This window comes from Canis lupus, chromosome 2, assembly GCF_003254725.2.
Source record: "Canis lupus dingo isolate Sandy chromosome 2, ASM325472v2, whole genome shotgun sequence".
NCBI lineage: Eukaryota > Metazoa > Chordata > Mammalia > Carnivora > Canidae > Canis > Canis lupus.
Window position 1 is genome coordinate 79,662,736 of NC_064244.1, and position 13,651 is coordinate 79,676,386.

At 57.6% G+C, this 13,651-nt stretch overlaps 1 protein-coding gene and 1 non-coding gene across 2 annotated transcripts in view; both read left to right on the forward strand.

Moving 5' to 3' along the window:
• Positions 1 to 261: 261 nt before the first annotated feature.
• PADI2 (peptidyl arginine deiminase 2) overlaps positions 262 to 13,651 on the forward strand; it is a 44,398-nt gene continuing 31,008 nt past the window's right edge. Inside the window, exons 1-2 of the mRNA XM_049106757.1 lie at positions 262 to 487; positions 12,933 to 13,116. Of these exons, the coding sequence (XP_048962714.1) occupies positions 396 to 487; positions 12,933 to 13,116 (276 nt within the window). The 5' untranslated portion in view covers positions 262 to 395. The remainder of the gene's footprint in view (positions 488 to 12,932; positions 13,117 to 13,651) is intronic.
• Positions 7,915 to 8,040, forward strand: LOC112660731 (small nucleolar RNA SNORA72). The gene has a single exon (XR_003137168.1). It is a non-coding gene; the product is annotated as a small nucleolar RNA SNORA72 (small nucleolar RNA).

A 13,651-nucleotide genomic window follows, 5' to 3' on the forward strand; every position in this document is an offset into this window, starting at 1 on the left:
TGGCCCTGCGTCCTGGGCCCGGTGGCCGGGAGCCCACGGCAAGGGAGCCGAGGGAGCGAAGCAACCGAGGGAGGGAGGGAGGGAGGAAATTGGCAACCGCCGACCTCACCCGGGTCGCGGGCGGGCGGGGGCGGGGCGGGGGGCGCGGGCGGGAAGCGAGGGGCGTGGCCACGCTTGACGGACGGGCCCGCGGCCCACTGCGCGAGGAGGCCGCCCGCCCGCCCCGCCCCCCGGCCCTAGATAAGGCGGAGCGCGGGGCCGCCGCCGCGGGAGTGGGCGCACCTGTGCGGCAGGTGCTCCGGCAGGTGCCCCGGCGGGACCCGACCCCGACCCGACCCCGACCCGACCCCGACCCCGACCCCGACCAGCGAGGCCCGGCTCTGCGCTGCGGGAAGATGCTGCGCGAGAGGACCGTGCGGCTGCAGTACGGGAGCCGCGTCGAGGCGGTGTACGTGCTGGGTACCTACCTCTGGACGGATGTGTACAGGTGAGCGGGGGCCCGCCGCGGCCCGACACCCCCCTCTCGGCCCCAGAAACCCGGAGGCCCTCCTCGGGGCTGGGGACGCGACCGCCTTCCTCCAGCGCCAGCTGCTCCTCATCCCGAGGCCCCTGCACCCAGAAATCCTAAGACACCCAGAAACCTGGCCGCCCCCACACTGGCAGCCTCCCCGAAATCCTGAGACCCTGACACAGACCCAGCTCCGTCGTCTCTCCTTTCCCAGAGCCCCTCCCCTGGACCCCAGTCTTCCCTGGGCTGACCCTCCCCAGGCCCTCTCCCAGGACACCCCAGGGGACCCCTGCTCTTCCCCCTTCCTCTCCCCTCCACCCTCCCCCTCCCCTCAGACCCTTCTGACTCACCACCCACCTCAGATGAGCTTCCTCCAGGATTTGCCCGGATGCGGGCTGGGGCCAGGCCAGAGGGGAGCTGCCCTGGGGCGGGATCTGGCCCTGGGGGATACTCAGGCTCCAATTTCGCCCAGTGGGGGCTGCTGCTGGTGGCCTGTCCCCAGGCACTGGCTGTGAGCTGCTTGTCCCCGAATGCCTTCCCCTGACTTCACCCTGGGGCTGGGGAGGACTTTGATATGCCAGGCTGGAGGGTGCAGAGGCAGGGTCTTTGGCAGAAGGCCGCCCCTGACTCTGGACCCTGTTTCCTCCCCCTCTTCTCTTGCGCCCAAACTTTGGTGGAGTGTAGGATTTCTGATGCGGAGGCAGGACACAGGGTGGGGGAATTGAGGTCATGCCCCTCCCCGCTGCCCCCGGCACCCAGGAAGCGGGCAAGTCAGTGGTCCACCGCCGGTATTCTGTGGGGCATCCTTGCGAAGGTGTGGCTGGTGTGAGTAAAGGGGTGCAGAGGGTCCCCACAGGATCATGAACATTCAATCAGAGCATGTGAAATGCTCCCCCTTGCCAGAGGGGGAGGGGTCAGTGCTGACGAGGGGAGCATTCAGGACTCTCAGGTGGGATCCCATGCTGATACCCTTGGGCAGCTCCCCTAAGCTCTCTGTGCCTTGAGCTGAGCTGGAGGTGCCAACGTGGCTTATCGTTTCCAAGTCATTCTGTCATCTGGAGCACAGCTGCCTCCCCCAGGCCCTCACCAAATCCCATCCCCGTGTCTTCTCACACACCCTCCCCAGCCCATCCTCTCTGTCACCTCCTGTGGCCCTGGCAGCCCTGCCCAGCCAGTCTCCTGCCACCTTTTCAGCAGGCACTGGCCATGCCGATACCATTAGGCCCCAGCCTCCTGTGAGGGCAAAGGGCCCTGTCACCACACAGACCAGGGACCCTCTCTGCTCATCTGCCCTTGGCCTCAGTCGTCCACATGGAAACCTCAAATGTGGTTTATGAGGGTCATAACACAGCAGGGGAGTGTGGTCCAGACCTCTCTTCCCCACCCCCAGTCCTAAACTGGGCACTGCCAGGGAGTGGGCTGGGAGCCAGTGCACTCAGGTCTGTAAGCCTCAGCTGTCCCTATACCAGCCTGTTTGTTCACTGGGGCATTTTTGCTTCAGCCCAAACTGCTGGCATGGTGCCTCCAGTGGGGGGATGGGGAGAAAAGAGGGGGGCCGGGCTCGGGCCTCCTGCCCTCCCCTGTCCTGGCAGAGAGAGGCCCAGCCCCAGCAGGGGCACTGAGCGAGGAGGTGTGGACTCACCCTCCCTCTGGCAGGGGGCAGAGGTGTGATGATCCCTTTGTCCTTTCTCAAGAAAGCGGCCACTGCCACCACGACCCACATCTCCCAGCTGCGCTTCACTGAAGACTCCACCACCCCCAAGAGAAGGAGCGCAGTGTAGACCAGCACTGTCCAGCAGAAAGAGAGTGCCAGCCACAAACAGAGCCACTTGTGTAAATTTTAATTTTCTAGCAGCCACATTTTTTAGGATTAAAATATTTGAAATTAATTTCCATAGTATATTTTATTTAAACCAGTATATCCAAAAATACTAGCGTTCCGATATATAATCAATATAAAGATGATTAATGAGATAGTTCACATTGTCTTTTTCATACTAAGCCTTTGAAATTCAACATGTATTTTATACTTACGGCACATCTCCAGGCAGATTCGCTGAATTTTAGCGTGATATCCACATGTCCTGAACAGGACAGGCCTAGAGCAGGGGTTCTGACCCCGGCGCTACTGCATTTGGAGCCAGATAATCCTCTGTCATGGGGGGCTGTCCTGGGCCTTGTACAGTGTTTAGCGTCAGCCCTGGCTTCCCACCCCCAGATGCCAGGAGCAGCCCCCCTGCCATCGGACACCTGGCAGGAGGACAAAATCACCACCCGTTGAGAGCCACTGGTCTATTAGAAGGAAGCGTCTTCCAGAACGAAGGAGACGGGACTGTGACTGCTCCTGTCGCCGCTGGCATCTGTAGCAGTAAGAGCTAGCGTCAGTATTAATAATAGCAGGGATAGTAGTGAGCACTTAGAAACCAGACGCCTTATCTTGTGTCTTCCTCACCACAGACCTTGGGGGTCACGCTGAGATTATCCCATATTGTAGATGGGGAAGCAAGGCTCAGAGAAGTGAGACTAGTGCCCCCATGTCACACAGGACTCGGGCCCAGATCTGACTCAGAACCCATGCTCTTTTAATTTTTTTTTTTAAGATTTTGTTCATTTATTCATGAGAGATGCAGAGAGAGAGGCAGAGACACGGGCAGAGGGAGAAACAGGTTCCCTGCAGGGAGCCCGACCTGGGACTCGATCCCAGGTCTCCAGGATCAGGCCCCGGGCCAAGGGCTCAACCACTGAGCCACCCAGGCACCCCAGAGCCCACGCTCTTAACCTCCACTGTGTGACTTTAAAATTAGCAAGTTGAACAGGGTGACCCTCTCGGCCGGCCTGCGTCTCTTGCACCCTCCATTGCCCATACTCGCTTCCCCCACCCCCTTTCAGCCCCGCACTTCCCACGGAGTCCTTTGGACCCAGGCACAGGTTCCAACTGTAGACCCCACATGATGCCCCCCGGGGTCTCCGACAAGGCCTGGTGGACCCTATGCCCTGTTAGTAAGGGAGTATATTTGGCCTCTTCACCTCCCGAGTGAGTGAACAGATGTCAGCACCCACCCCCCCTCCTTCCCAAGGGCGTGGGCCGCCTTTCCTGAGATGCACACATGACTCCCCGTCCTGCAGCCCAGGGGGGACCTCGCCTGCCCCGTTCCTCAGCAGACCGTCTGGTGGGTCTCCTGAGTCACACCGGCCCCTTGGGGGAGATGCCCCAACCTGGGCACATTCTGAGGGCTAGTTTCCAGTAAACTATGAGTAAATTCACAGAAAAAAAGGAAGTCAGGATTTTTTTTTTTTTCTCTAGACATTTACTTTGTGACAGTTGTTAAAGGTACTTGCTGTTTCCTTCCCCCAAGCATCTTAGATCTGGCACATGTACGCCTTGCCTAACGCCGCCATCTCCCCCGACGGTCCCTTTACCTGGCAGCTGCTTCCTCCCTGGGGCTGGCCCAGGTCCCTATCTGATTTAGGCTTGAAGCTGGAGGGGGCGCAGCACGAGTGGCTTCTCCCTGCTGGCTTCACCCTCCTTTCTCCCCTTTGGTTTCTCTGCGGAGACACCCCCGGAGCCGGGAGGGATCGGAGGAAGGGCAGCCTTGGAGTCAAGTTACGGGGGCGATCACTCTGTGCCTGACTGTCCCACTGACCCACAAACGGGCCCGTGAAGACAGCTTCTCCTGTCCCTCCCTTGGTTTGTGCATCTGCCCAGGGGGGAGTGAGAGGTGTCCCCTTCTGTCTGGTGGAGAAAGGTCAGGATCTCTTTCCTAAAGTCTGCAGGAGCTTCAGGGCACGGATGACCTTCACGGTTGTCTCTTGCCTCTGCACAGCATTTTCCTGGTGACACTTGACCTCAGGATGAGATGGGAGGTGGGAGTGATCCCCCCCGCCCCCCCCCCCCGCCCCCGGGATGCCCCGAGGCAGAGGCTGACCAGCCATTTTTCCTGACTGGGTTTCGCCCATCACTTTCTGGCAACAGATGGGAAGAGGGTATCAGGGCAGGAGGAGCGGGCTTAGGAAAATGCTGGGAAAACGGGGAGGAGGACAGATACGTACCCCACCTTTGGGAAGAGCCTGGAGAATCAAAATTCACCATCTAACTCCCTGGACTCCTCTTAGACTTCTTCCCTGTCCCTTGGTTAGTGTGAGTATTTTAGAAAGCATCCTTAGGAGAATGATGATGGGGGGGGGGGGCGGTCTGTGATCCCGTTAGAAGCATTAGAGAAGTGGGGTGCCATGGTGTCCCCCTTCCCGGAGAGGGTCAGCCCCTGCCTCACCGATCCCATCTCTCACTGACTACCCTGCACACACTCCATTCTGGCCACATGGTGGATGCTGTTAGCACTTGAGTGGTCAAGCTCATTCGTGCCACAGGACCTTTGTATGTGCTCGTCCCTCTGCCTGGAGTACTATTCCTCAGACTCCTGCAAGCCTGACCTTTCATCCATCAAGGCTTAGCGCAGACGTCAGCCCCTCTGAGCAGCATTCGTCACTACCCTCGTTTCGTGGTGCCCTACCTCGCGGCCCAGGCACTCCACCTCTGTACCATTTTTCTTCCTTGCAGATCTTATTTACTTACTATTACTCGCTCGCGTTTACTGAACAGTTATTCTGTCCCAGACTGCCTTCCTAACGCCCTCTGTGCTCATCTCACGTGCATTTAATAATTTACATGTGTTTAGACCTCACAACAATTTTATGCCCCCTTAATTGGGGAAACTGAGATAAAGAATGTTTGTCCAAGTTGACACAGCAGGTAAATGGTGGCAGTGCCGGGCCCGGGCCCCTGACCACTCTGCCAGGCTGCCTTCTGGGACTTATGTTGGGGGTGTGTCCCCCTCCACGCCCGCTGCCCTCCCTGCTCCCATATACCTCCAGCCCTCAAGTCAATGAAGGGCTCCTTCATTGAATGAATGGATGGAGGTGGCCAGTGATGCATGTAGATTGGCCTCTCACTGGGCTGAGCTCTCCACCCCCAGCCTCAAGGGATGAGCACTGTCGGACTGGCCAGTGGAAGGTCAAAGGCATGTGGCTGAGCTTGGCCAGAGTGGCGCTTGCTCCTGAGAGAATGACGGTGGGAGGAATCAGGCCAGGTCAGGTGGCCTCATAAATTAGGGCAGCACCCAGCGCTCTCAACCCTAAAAAGGAGGTCTTGCCAGGAGCTGTTCCTCGGCTCTGGTTTCGGGCTGGTTCCTGGGGAGTGACAGGGTCCTAAGGAGGACCCAGTACCCTGTGTGTCAAGCCCCCAGCCACTTGCAGAGCTGGGGTTCCCGAGAGCCTTCCGTTCCTGCCCAGAGGGCCCTGCATCAGGTGGGGAGCACGGTGGCAGAGGCTCACCACTGTGTCACCCCGCAGCTGGTGACACCTGTGAGACCGTGAGGGTGGCCAGTTTTCAGAGGCAGCACTGCCTGCCCACTGTGCCAGGCTCCGTGGCCAGGCTGTGATGGGCTCAAGCCTGCCTATCTAGGTCACTCACCCAAGCCTTTGGTGTCCCTCCTCTGGGCCCCTGACCCCACCTCCAAAATAAGTAGGGGGCTCTACAGGCTCCTAAGGGCTTCTCATTTGCTCCGCTCCTGAGCCAGGCCCAACATCCCCGCACCCTCCAGTAGAGGACCTTTAGGGAAGACTGTAAGGTCTGGATCCTCCCCCAGGAAGGCAGCAGCCAGACTGGGATGGAGCTCAGAGAGCTTGAGTTTACCTCACGAGCTGCCCCTACTGTCTCTGAGACGTGGACCAGGTGCTCACTCTCTGCAGCTCTCAACATGCTCATCTGTAGAAGGGGATGATATTGATACAGACCTCATGGGGTTTCAAAAGGATGGCCTGAGATCGGGTGGCCCTGGCACATGCTAAATCCTCAGAAAGTCATTATCGTGAACTCGTATTGGGCTTATTGTAACATTATTAAAACAATAATGAGCTTTGGCTTCAAAGCATCCATAACACTCATGGGAGAGAAATGTTGAATTTGTTTTAGGGGCCGTTAAAAGCACCAACAAAGGGGAGGGAGGGAGGAGTCCTGGCTGCTGGGATCAGGGAAGACTTCCTGGAGGAGGTGGCAACTGAGCTGTAAGGAGGGACAGGGGTTCACGGTGTGACCAGGTCATTCCACGCGGGAGCAGAGGTACCTGGCAGGGCAGTTGGGACACACGGGAGCAGAAAGGGCACAGACTCAGTGGCCTACAGTGTAGGGCTGAGAGTCAGTGAGCTCAAACCAGGGCTTCGACTGCCAGGCTCGCGTGTTAGACTTTGTTACACAGGCGGCGGGGGGTTACTGAAGGTGTCCGGGGAGGGAGTGACCGCAGATTAGATTGTTTCTGCCGTAAGGAGACGGGCAGCTGGAAGCCTGGTGTGAGAGGCGGCTGAGGTCACCAGGCAGAGAAGGGGGGCCGGCTGAAGATAGCCGCATCCCCCGTCCAGGGCAGCTACCCACCTCAGGGCTCCAGCCCCCATCCTGCCAAGTTGAGGCTTTGCCTTCCTCCCCTCATCCCTCCCCTTGAGGGTGCTCGCCATGGGCCTGCATGCCAGGTTGGCACCCACGAACCCCCTCAGACTCCTGCAAAGACCCGAGGGCAGGATGTCACACCCAGGCTGCCAGGAGCTGGGTTCACTGGGGGAGGCGGGGTGATCCCTGGCTGGTGTTAACGAGGCCCGGGACAGATGGATAAGCCGAGAGGGCCAGGCGCCAGCTAGGAGCAGACACGTCATGCCCTCAAGTCTGCGGCTGAGTGGGCACCCCAGCCCCGCGAGGCCAAGCTGGTGACCCTCACCACCGAGTGAGTGAAGACCGGAGAGGCCGACTGGCTCCCCGGAGGCCATGGGACATGTGCGGGGCTGAGCAGATGTTAGATCACAGAGCCTGTTCCCTTGGGCCAGACTCAGTAAACATCCTCTTCTACCCTGACACTGCTTTCCAGTCTTGCTCAAAGCGCCTGTGTTTGACACCAACCAACTGGCCGTTTCCGTCCATTTCCACGGCCACCACCGCGTCCCATGCCACTGTCATGACTCACCCGGACGCTGCGGTCACCTTCGCCCTCAGTCCCCCACTTCCAGTGTTGCTCTCCTGAAATGCATGCCCCACCCTGCATCTGGGTGATCTGCCTGCAGTGCAGAAACAACCATGACCCCCCGCCCCCAAAAAAAGTCCAGAAGCCTTCAGTGCCCTCAGGTGGAAAGGCCAGCTCCCCGCCACGAGCCGAGTCCTCTCCTCCTGCCACTTCCTTCCCCCTTGCTCACCTACTGCGGCCACACCGATCCCCGCTGCCTCCAACGCCCCGGGCTGATGTCCACCTCGGCCCCCACCCAGGCTGTCCCTGCTGCCTGGAAATCTCTGCTCCTCTTCCTCCTCTCTTTGTCCAATTCGCTGGTTCTCAAACTATGGTCCCTGGACCAGCAACATCAGCAGCAGCAGGAGCACCTGGGAACTTGTTAGAAACACAGTTTCCAGACTAAATGTTCGCTATGTTAAGACCGTGCATGTGTCGCCGGTTCTCGTTCCCTCCCTAGGCCGGGTTTTATAAATGCTGGTGATACACCAACTCTGACTTATATCGAGCTTCTTCTGTGGGAAGTTGTCTATGATTCCAGGTATCCGATCACCCTCGAGAAATGATAGCACGTTTGGGGTCATAACTTTTGAAGGTAACCGTTGTTAATTTGCCATCAAATGAGTTACAAAACCGAGAAAAGAAAGGAACGCGGTTTCATTCCATAATGTGGATATATAGCAAGTCATCATGCTGGACACTTTAAATATATATAATTATATTTGTCGATTGTTCCTCTGCAAATCTAGGGGAGAAAAAGAAATGTAAACCACGTGTCTCAGGCTCCGCCCCAGAGCAGCGAGTCAGAGACAGGATGGTCCCACAACCTGTATTTTACGAGGCCCTTAAGGTAATGCTGATGCACGCTCCAAATCTAAGATCCACTGGTCTAGCTAATTCTTGCTGTCCTTCAGAGTCCAGGGTTAGACCTCAGCTCCAGTGCCACCTCCTCCAGGAAGCCCTCCTTGACCTGCAGGCCAGGGCTTCAAGGCACTCCCTGCTTCTATAGTAGAGCCATTCTCACAGCCAAAGCCGCATTGTCATCCGCTGTGTAGTCCACTGAACGTCTCTCTCTTCCCCTAGAACACGTGCTCCGTGGGCCCGGGGAGCCGGTTCTCTTGGGCCTGGCACATAGTAAGTGCTCCGTCAGTAGGTGTTGAGGGCGTGAGTGACCACATGAGCAAGCCCTGCTCTCCCCGCCCTTCCTTCAGCCAATGCTTGTACTCGCCCTGGGCCTGGACTGGGCCGGAGGCTGAAAGAGAAAAAAGAGACAACCCCCACCTTCTGGGATCCAACAGCCACAAGGGGAAAAAAAACACGGATGGAGACAAGTGGATTGAGCTGGGTCTTTTATGAGGGCTGGTCGCTGCCCGGTAGAGAAGTCAGGGGAAAGGACAGAGGGAACCACCTGTGCAGAGTGTACAGTGAGCTGGAGCAGCGTCGGGGGGGATGAGGCTGGAGGGTGAAGCTGAGGCCCAGTGGCTGAATGTCACCGGACGGGCACCAGTGTCTGCTGTATCGGCTGGCACCAGGAGTTACTGAGTGTTTTCAAGCCAACAAGCAATCGGGTTTCATTTTTCTTGATCCTTCTAGTAATACGGTTTGGGAAACCAGGAAGGATGGGATCCATCGTTCATTCGTTTCCCCCAAGTCTGTATGGAGCGTGGCCCTGTCCTGGGCTCTGGGAACCATGTGGTCCCAGGGACCGGCAGCCTGTCCTATGCACAGTATCTTCAGCAGCCATGGCCACTGTCACGGCCCCTGCCTGTGTCCCCGCTGGCTCCCTCGATACCATCCTGGACCCCCTCCCTGCAGCCTCCAGGGACAGTCGAGGTGCCCCCGCCCCTGGCTCTCCGGTTTCTGGGGGATGAGTCCTGAGAGGTTCTTCCCGGGAGGCCTCTGGCAGGCTCCGCAGGGGACAATGGTGCCTTTGTTGCTTCTGCTAGAGCCGCCCCAAGGAGAGCTGTTTGTTCTGCTCAGAGCAGGGCTGGAGCTGGGGTAGGAGGGTGTGGGGCTCCGGAGCTCCCATGTGGACCAGACGCTAACCCCCGGAGCCTCTGGGGCCTCCTCCAGGTTCTCGCTGCCGAGAGGAACACAGGTGACAGGAAGCATCATCTAGAGCCGCTAGGGTCTGAGTCGAGTCTTAAGACTCATCCTGCCCTGCCTGCCAGCTTCTAGAGCATTTTTTTCTGAATAGAACTGTATGCAGAAACCCAATACATAAAACCAGGTGAAGTCCCAGTTAGGCACTGCTGAAAGTGGAGGGGGGCCCAGGCAAGAGATCCCCAGCTTCTCCATGTCCCCCTCCTCAGCCCTGTGTCCGGGACCTGCCCCCTCCGAGCTGCCCGGGTACCAGCCACCACCCCTACCTGGTGCTGTGCCCCCATTTTACACTCGGTGAAACAGAGGGAAAGCGGCTTGCCCGAGGCCACCCAGCAAGTTGATGGTCAAAGCTGGGACTTCCACTAGAGAGGCCTGTTTCCCTGACCCGAGCCCACCCACCATTGCTCAGACTCGTGACTCTTCTGAAAGCCGTATTCCACCTGTAGCACTAATAACTTAACACTTTTCTTTACATCGACTCATATTTCATTACTTTAAGTGGAGATCTTATGGGGGTGGGGGTCTGGCTGGCTCAGTCAGAAGTGCATGTGACTCTTGATCTCAGGGTCATGAGTTCGAGCCCCACGTTGGGCACGGAGCCTCCTTTCAAAAATAAATAAATGGAGATCTTTTATCATTACCATAAGTGGCGATTCTTTACCAGTTGCCATAGAAGATAATACATTTAATAAATACATAAATCTCCTTTTTGATTGTGCATCTATGTGCCACCTGACAGCGTTCTATGCATGTGCCGTCTGGGCACTGCTGCCAGGCGCTTCTAAAAGGCTCACCTCTATCCCGCTCAGCTCTGCCCTCTTTGTTGGGGGGTGTGTAATGTGGCCAGCCCTGTGCTCGACTCTGGAGGAGGAGAGATGGAAGGGGCCAGACCCTGGCCTTAGGGACTTGCACTCCAGAGGAGAGCAGGTACCCCATGGCAACACCCTAAGACTAAATGCAGCCCTTGCCCCATGAGGGATGAGGGATGAAGCCTGTAGGACAGCAGGTGGGTGGGTGGGTGTCTTCTAGGTCAGCAGAGGGACACTGAGAAGGTGCGAGGAGCACACTCCCATCTCCCTCAGCAGCTCAGTGGCAAAATTGGGCTCACACCCACATCTTATGGAAAAGTATCCCCAATCTAGGGTTTTACTGAGGCCCCACTTCTCCCAAAGATGGGTATGGACAAATGGCAGCCGACCACTGCCAACAAGTGTCCAGCCTCAGACCAGCCCCGTGGCCCCGTGATGGACTGAGAAGGGGGCAGACGGACGAGAAACAGAGTGGCCCTGAGCTTCTTTTTCAAGCTCCTCTCCCAGCCCCGGGTGTGGACTGTCAGGCCGCTGCCCACTCTCTCTACAGTGTCCCAGACCAGTGGGCTTTGCCAGCAGCCCCTGCAGCCTGTGGCCTGGGCCAGAGAGACCCTGCCTGACTCCCACCCATGGCCTTGGCCACCCCCGGGCTCTAACCAGCAGACCGCACTGCTGAATGTCTAGACCAGTGGTTCTCGAAGCATAGGCCTGAGCCAGCATCACCAACAGTTCCTAAAAACGGTAGAAACGCAAATTCTCAGGCCCCACTCCAGACCTACTGAATCTGAAACTCTGAGGAGGGGGCCAAGAATCTGCGGGGAGACGAGCCTTCCAGGTAATGCTCCTGAGCTTTGAGAACCACTGGTGTAAACCTCTCACCTGACCCCTGGCCACTGCTCACATCTTCAGCTGCCCCTGCCGAACCTCCGCCCTGCCGGCCAGACTCTCCAGGGAAAGGATCCACAAATCTCCGGCCTTAAAAAAGAAAGCCCTGGAGATTTAGACTGCACCCCCTCACGATTCTGATGCCTAATCATAGTGGAGAACTATTCTGGGACCCAGGAGCACCAGGCCCTCGGAAGAGCAGATGTGTCTTTGAGGCAGACATTTGTACCTATGTCTGAGTCCCAAATCCCATGAGAATCCCCCCTAAATCCCTCTGAGCCCTCTTTAGCCTCTGGAAATCTTCAGACCGGGGGGCTGGATTTAGCAAAACTGTCCGCCCTGGGCACCGTCCTCCCCCAGTCTCCCTGTCCTTCCTGTCACCTCCCCTATACCAATGTCCTGGGCAGTGGCAAACACCGTGGGCTGGGTGGCTTAAACAAAGAGATGTATTTCTCACAGTCCTGGAGCCTGGAAGTCTGAGGTCAGGGGCCCGCGTGGTCGGGTTGGGGTGGGAGCTCTTCCTGACTCTCAGGCGGTTGCTCTCCCACCTGCACTCGCTTGGCCTTCACCAGGGCGAAGGAGAAACATCTCTCTTCCCCTTCTTAGAAGGCGACCAGTCTTTTCAGATCGGACCTCGTGATCGTGACTTCATTTAACTCGACCTTCTGAAAGGCTTATCTGCACAAGCAATTGGGTCTGGGGTCAGGGCTTCAGCATGTGGATTTGGGAGTCACACACGTGCAGAGCAACCCAATCAGAGCAGCCCATTCCCCGCCCTGAAATCTTAATGGCTTCTCGAGAATTCCAAAGGTCACCAATGGATAGAAAACCACTCCAGAACCCCAAGGAATGACTCTCAGAGGGGGAGCTCTGAGCTGGGATAGAAAGTGTGGCAGGACGGAGGGATCCTGTGACAGAGCCAGCCCACCCTCGCCCCCTGAGGACCCAAGCTCCAGGCTCCTTTGCTGGGCAAAGCCAGCGCTTTGACGCCTGCCTCCTGCCCTTTAGCTGACTCTGGATCGGGGGTGGGCACTGCCTTTGGAGCAGATTCATTTCTTGGTCTGGGTCTCAATATCCACATGCTTAGGGCCCTACATGGCTGGCATCAGAAGCATGAGGGAGCCTGTTAAGAATTCAGATCCCTGGGGATCCCTGGGTGGCTCAGCAGTTTAGCATCTGCCTTCGGCTCAGGCCGTGATCCTGGGGTCCCGGGACCGAGTCCCAGATCGGGCTCCCCACAGACAGCCTGCTTCTCCCTCTGCCAGTGTCTCTGCCTCCCTCTCTGTGTGTCTCTCATGAATAAATAATTAAAATCTTAAAAAAAAAAAAAATTCAGATCCCAGGCCCTGCCCTCAAACATTGACTCAGTGGGTACAAGACTGGCCCAAGGAATCTCTACGGTTACCAAGCGCCCTCCCCCCTACCAGGCTATTGTGGTGCAGCTGGGTCCTTGGGGGTCCCCCAGACCTGACAACCCGGGAGGTCCCTGCAGTCCTACCCCCCCCAGGACTCTTTTGGGAGCCCCTTGTCCCACCTGCCCTTCGGTCCCCCACCCCATGACCCGCTCTCTCTGTCTCCCTACAGCGCGGCCCCAGCTGAGGCCCAGACCTTCAGCCTGAAGCACTCGGAGCGGGTGCGGGTGGAGGTGGTGCGCGATGGGGAGGCCGAGGAGGTGGCCACCAACGGCAAACAGCGCTGGCTTCTGTCGCCCAGCACCACGCTGCGGGTCACCATGAGCCAGGCCAGCACGGAGGCCAGCAGTGACAAGGTACCCTGGCCGGGGCGGTCCTCCGGGGGCCGCGGGAACCGGGGCCTGGGCTAGAGCAGCGCCGTCCGGTACAAACAGAGCGTGAGCCACACGTGTCAGTGCCAGGCTCCTCGTGGCCACACTGAAAGAACAGGAAGAAATGGGTGGGCTTCACCTTAGTGTGAATTTTCCTTAGTCATGTCATGTATTTTCCTTAACTCGATATGTCACCATAGTATTCTTTGGACGTGATGCCAACATAAAAAAAAAAATTAATGAGCTAGTGTACGTTCTTTCTCATCCCAAGTCTGTATCACACTTAGGGCGCATCTCGAGTCAGATTTGCCACGTTTCTGTGCTCAGGTCCCACCTGTGGCTGGTGGCACCTGTCCTGGAAGCTCAGGGCCAGACCGTGGAATGACGGCGTCGTGGAAGGTTAAAGCTGAGGGCTGCTGAGTGATATATTAGAGTCACCAGAAGTTACAGCCCCGAATGTCCTTGGCCTCATCCTGTATTAAGTGGGGTGCTGAGTGCCCATGCAGCAGGGCAAGTGTGA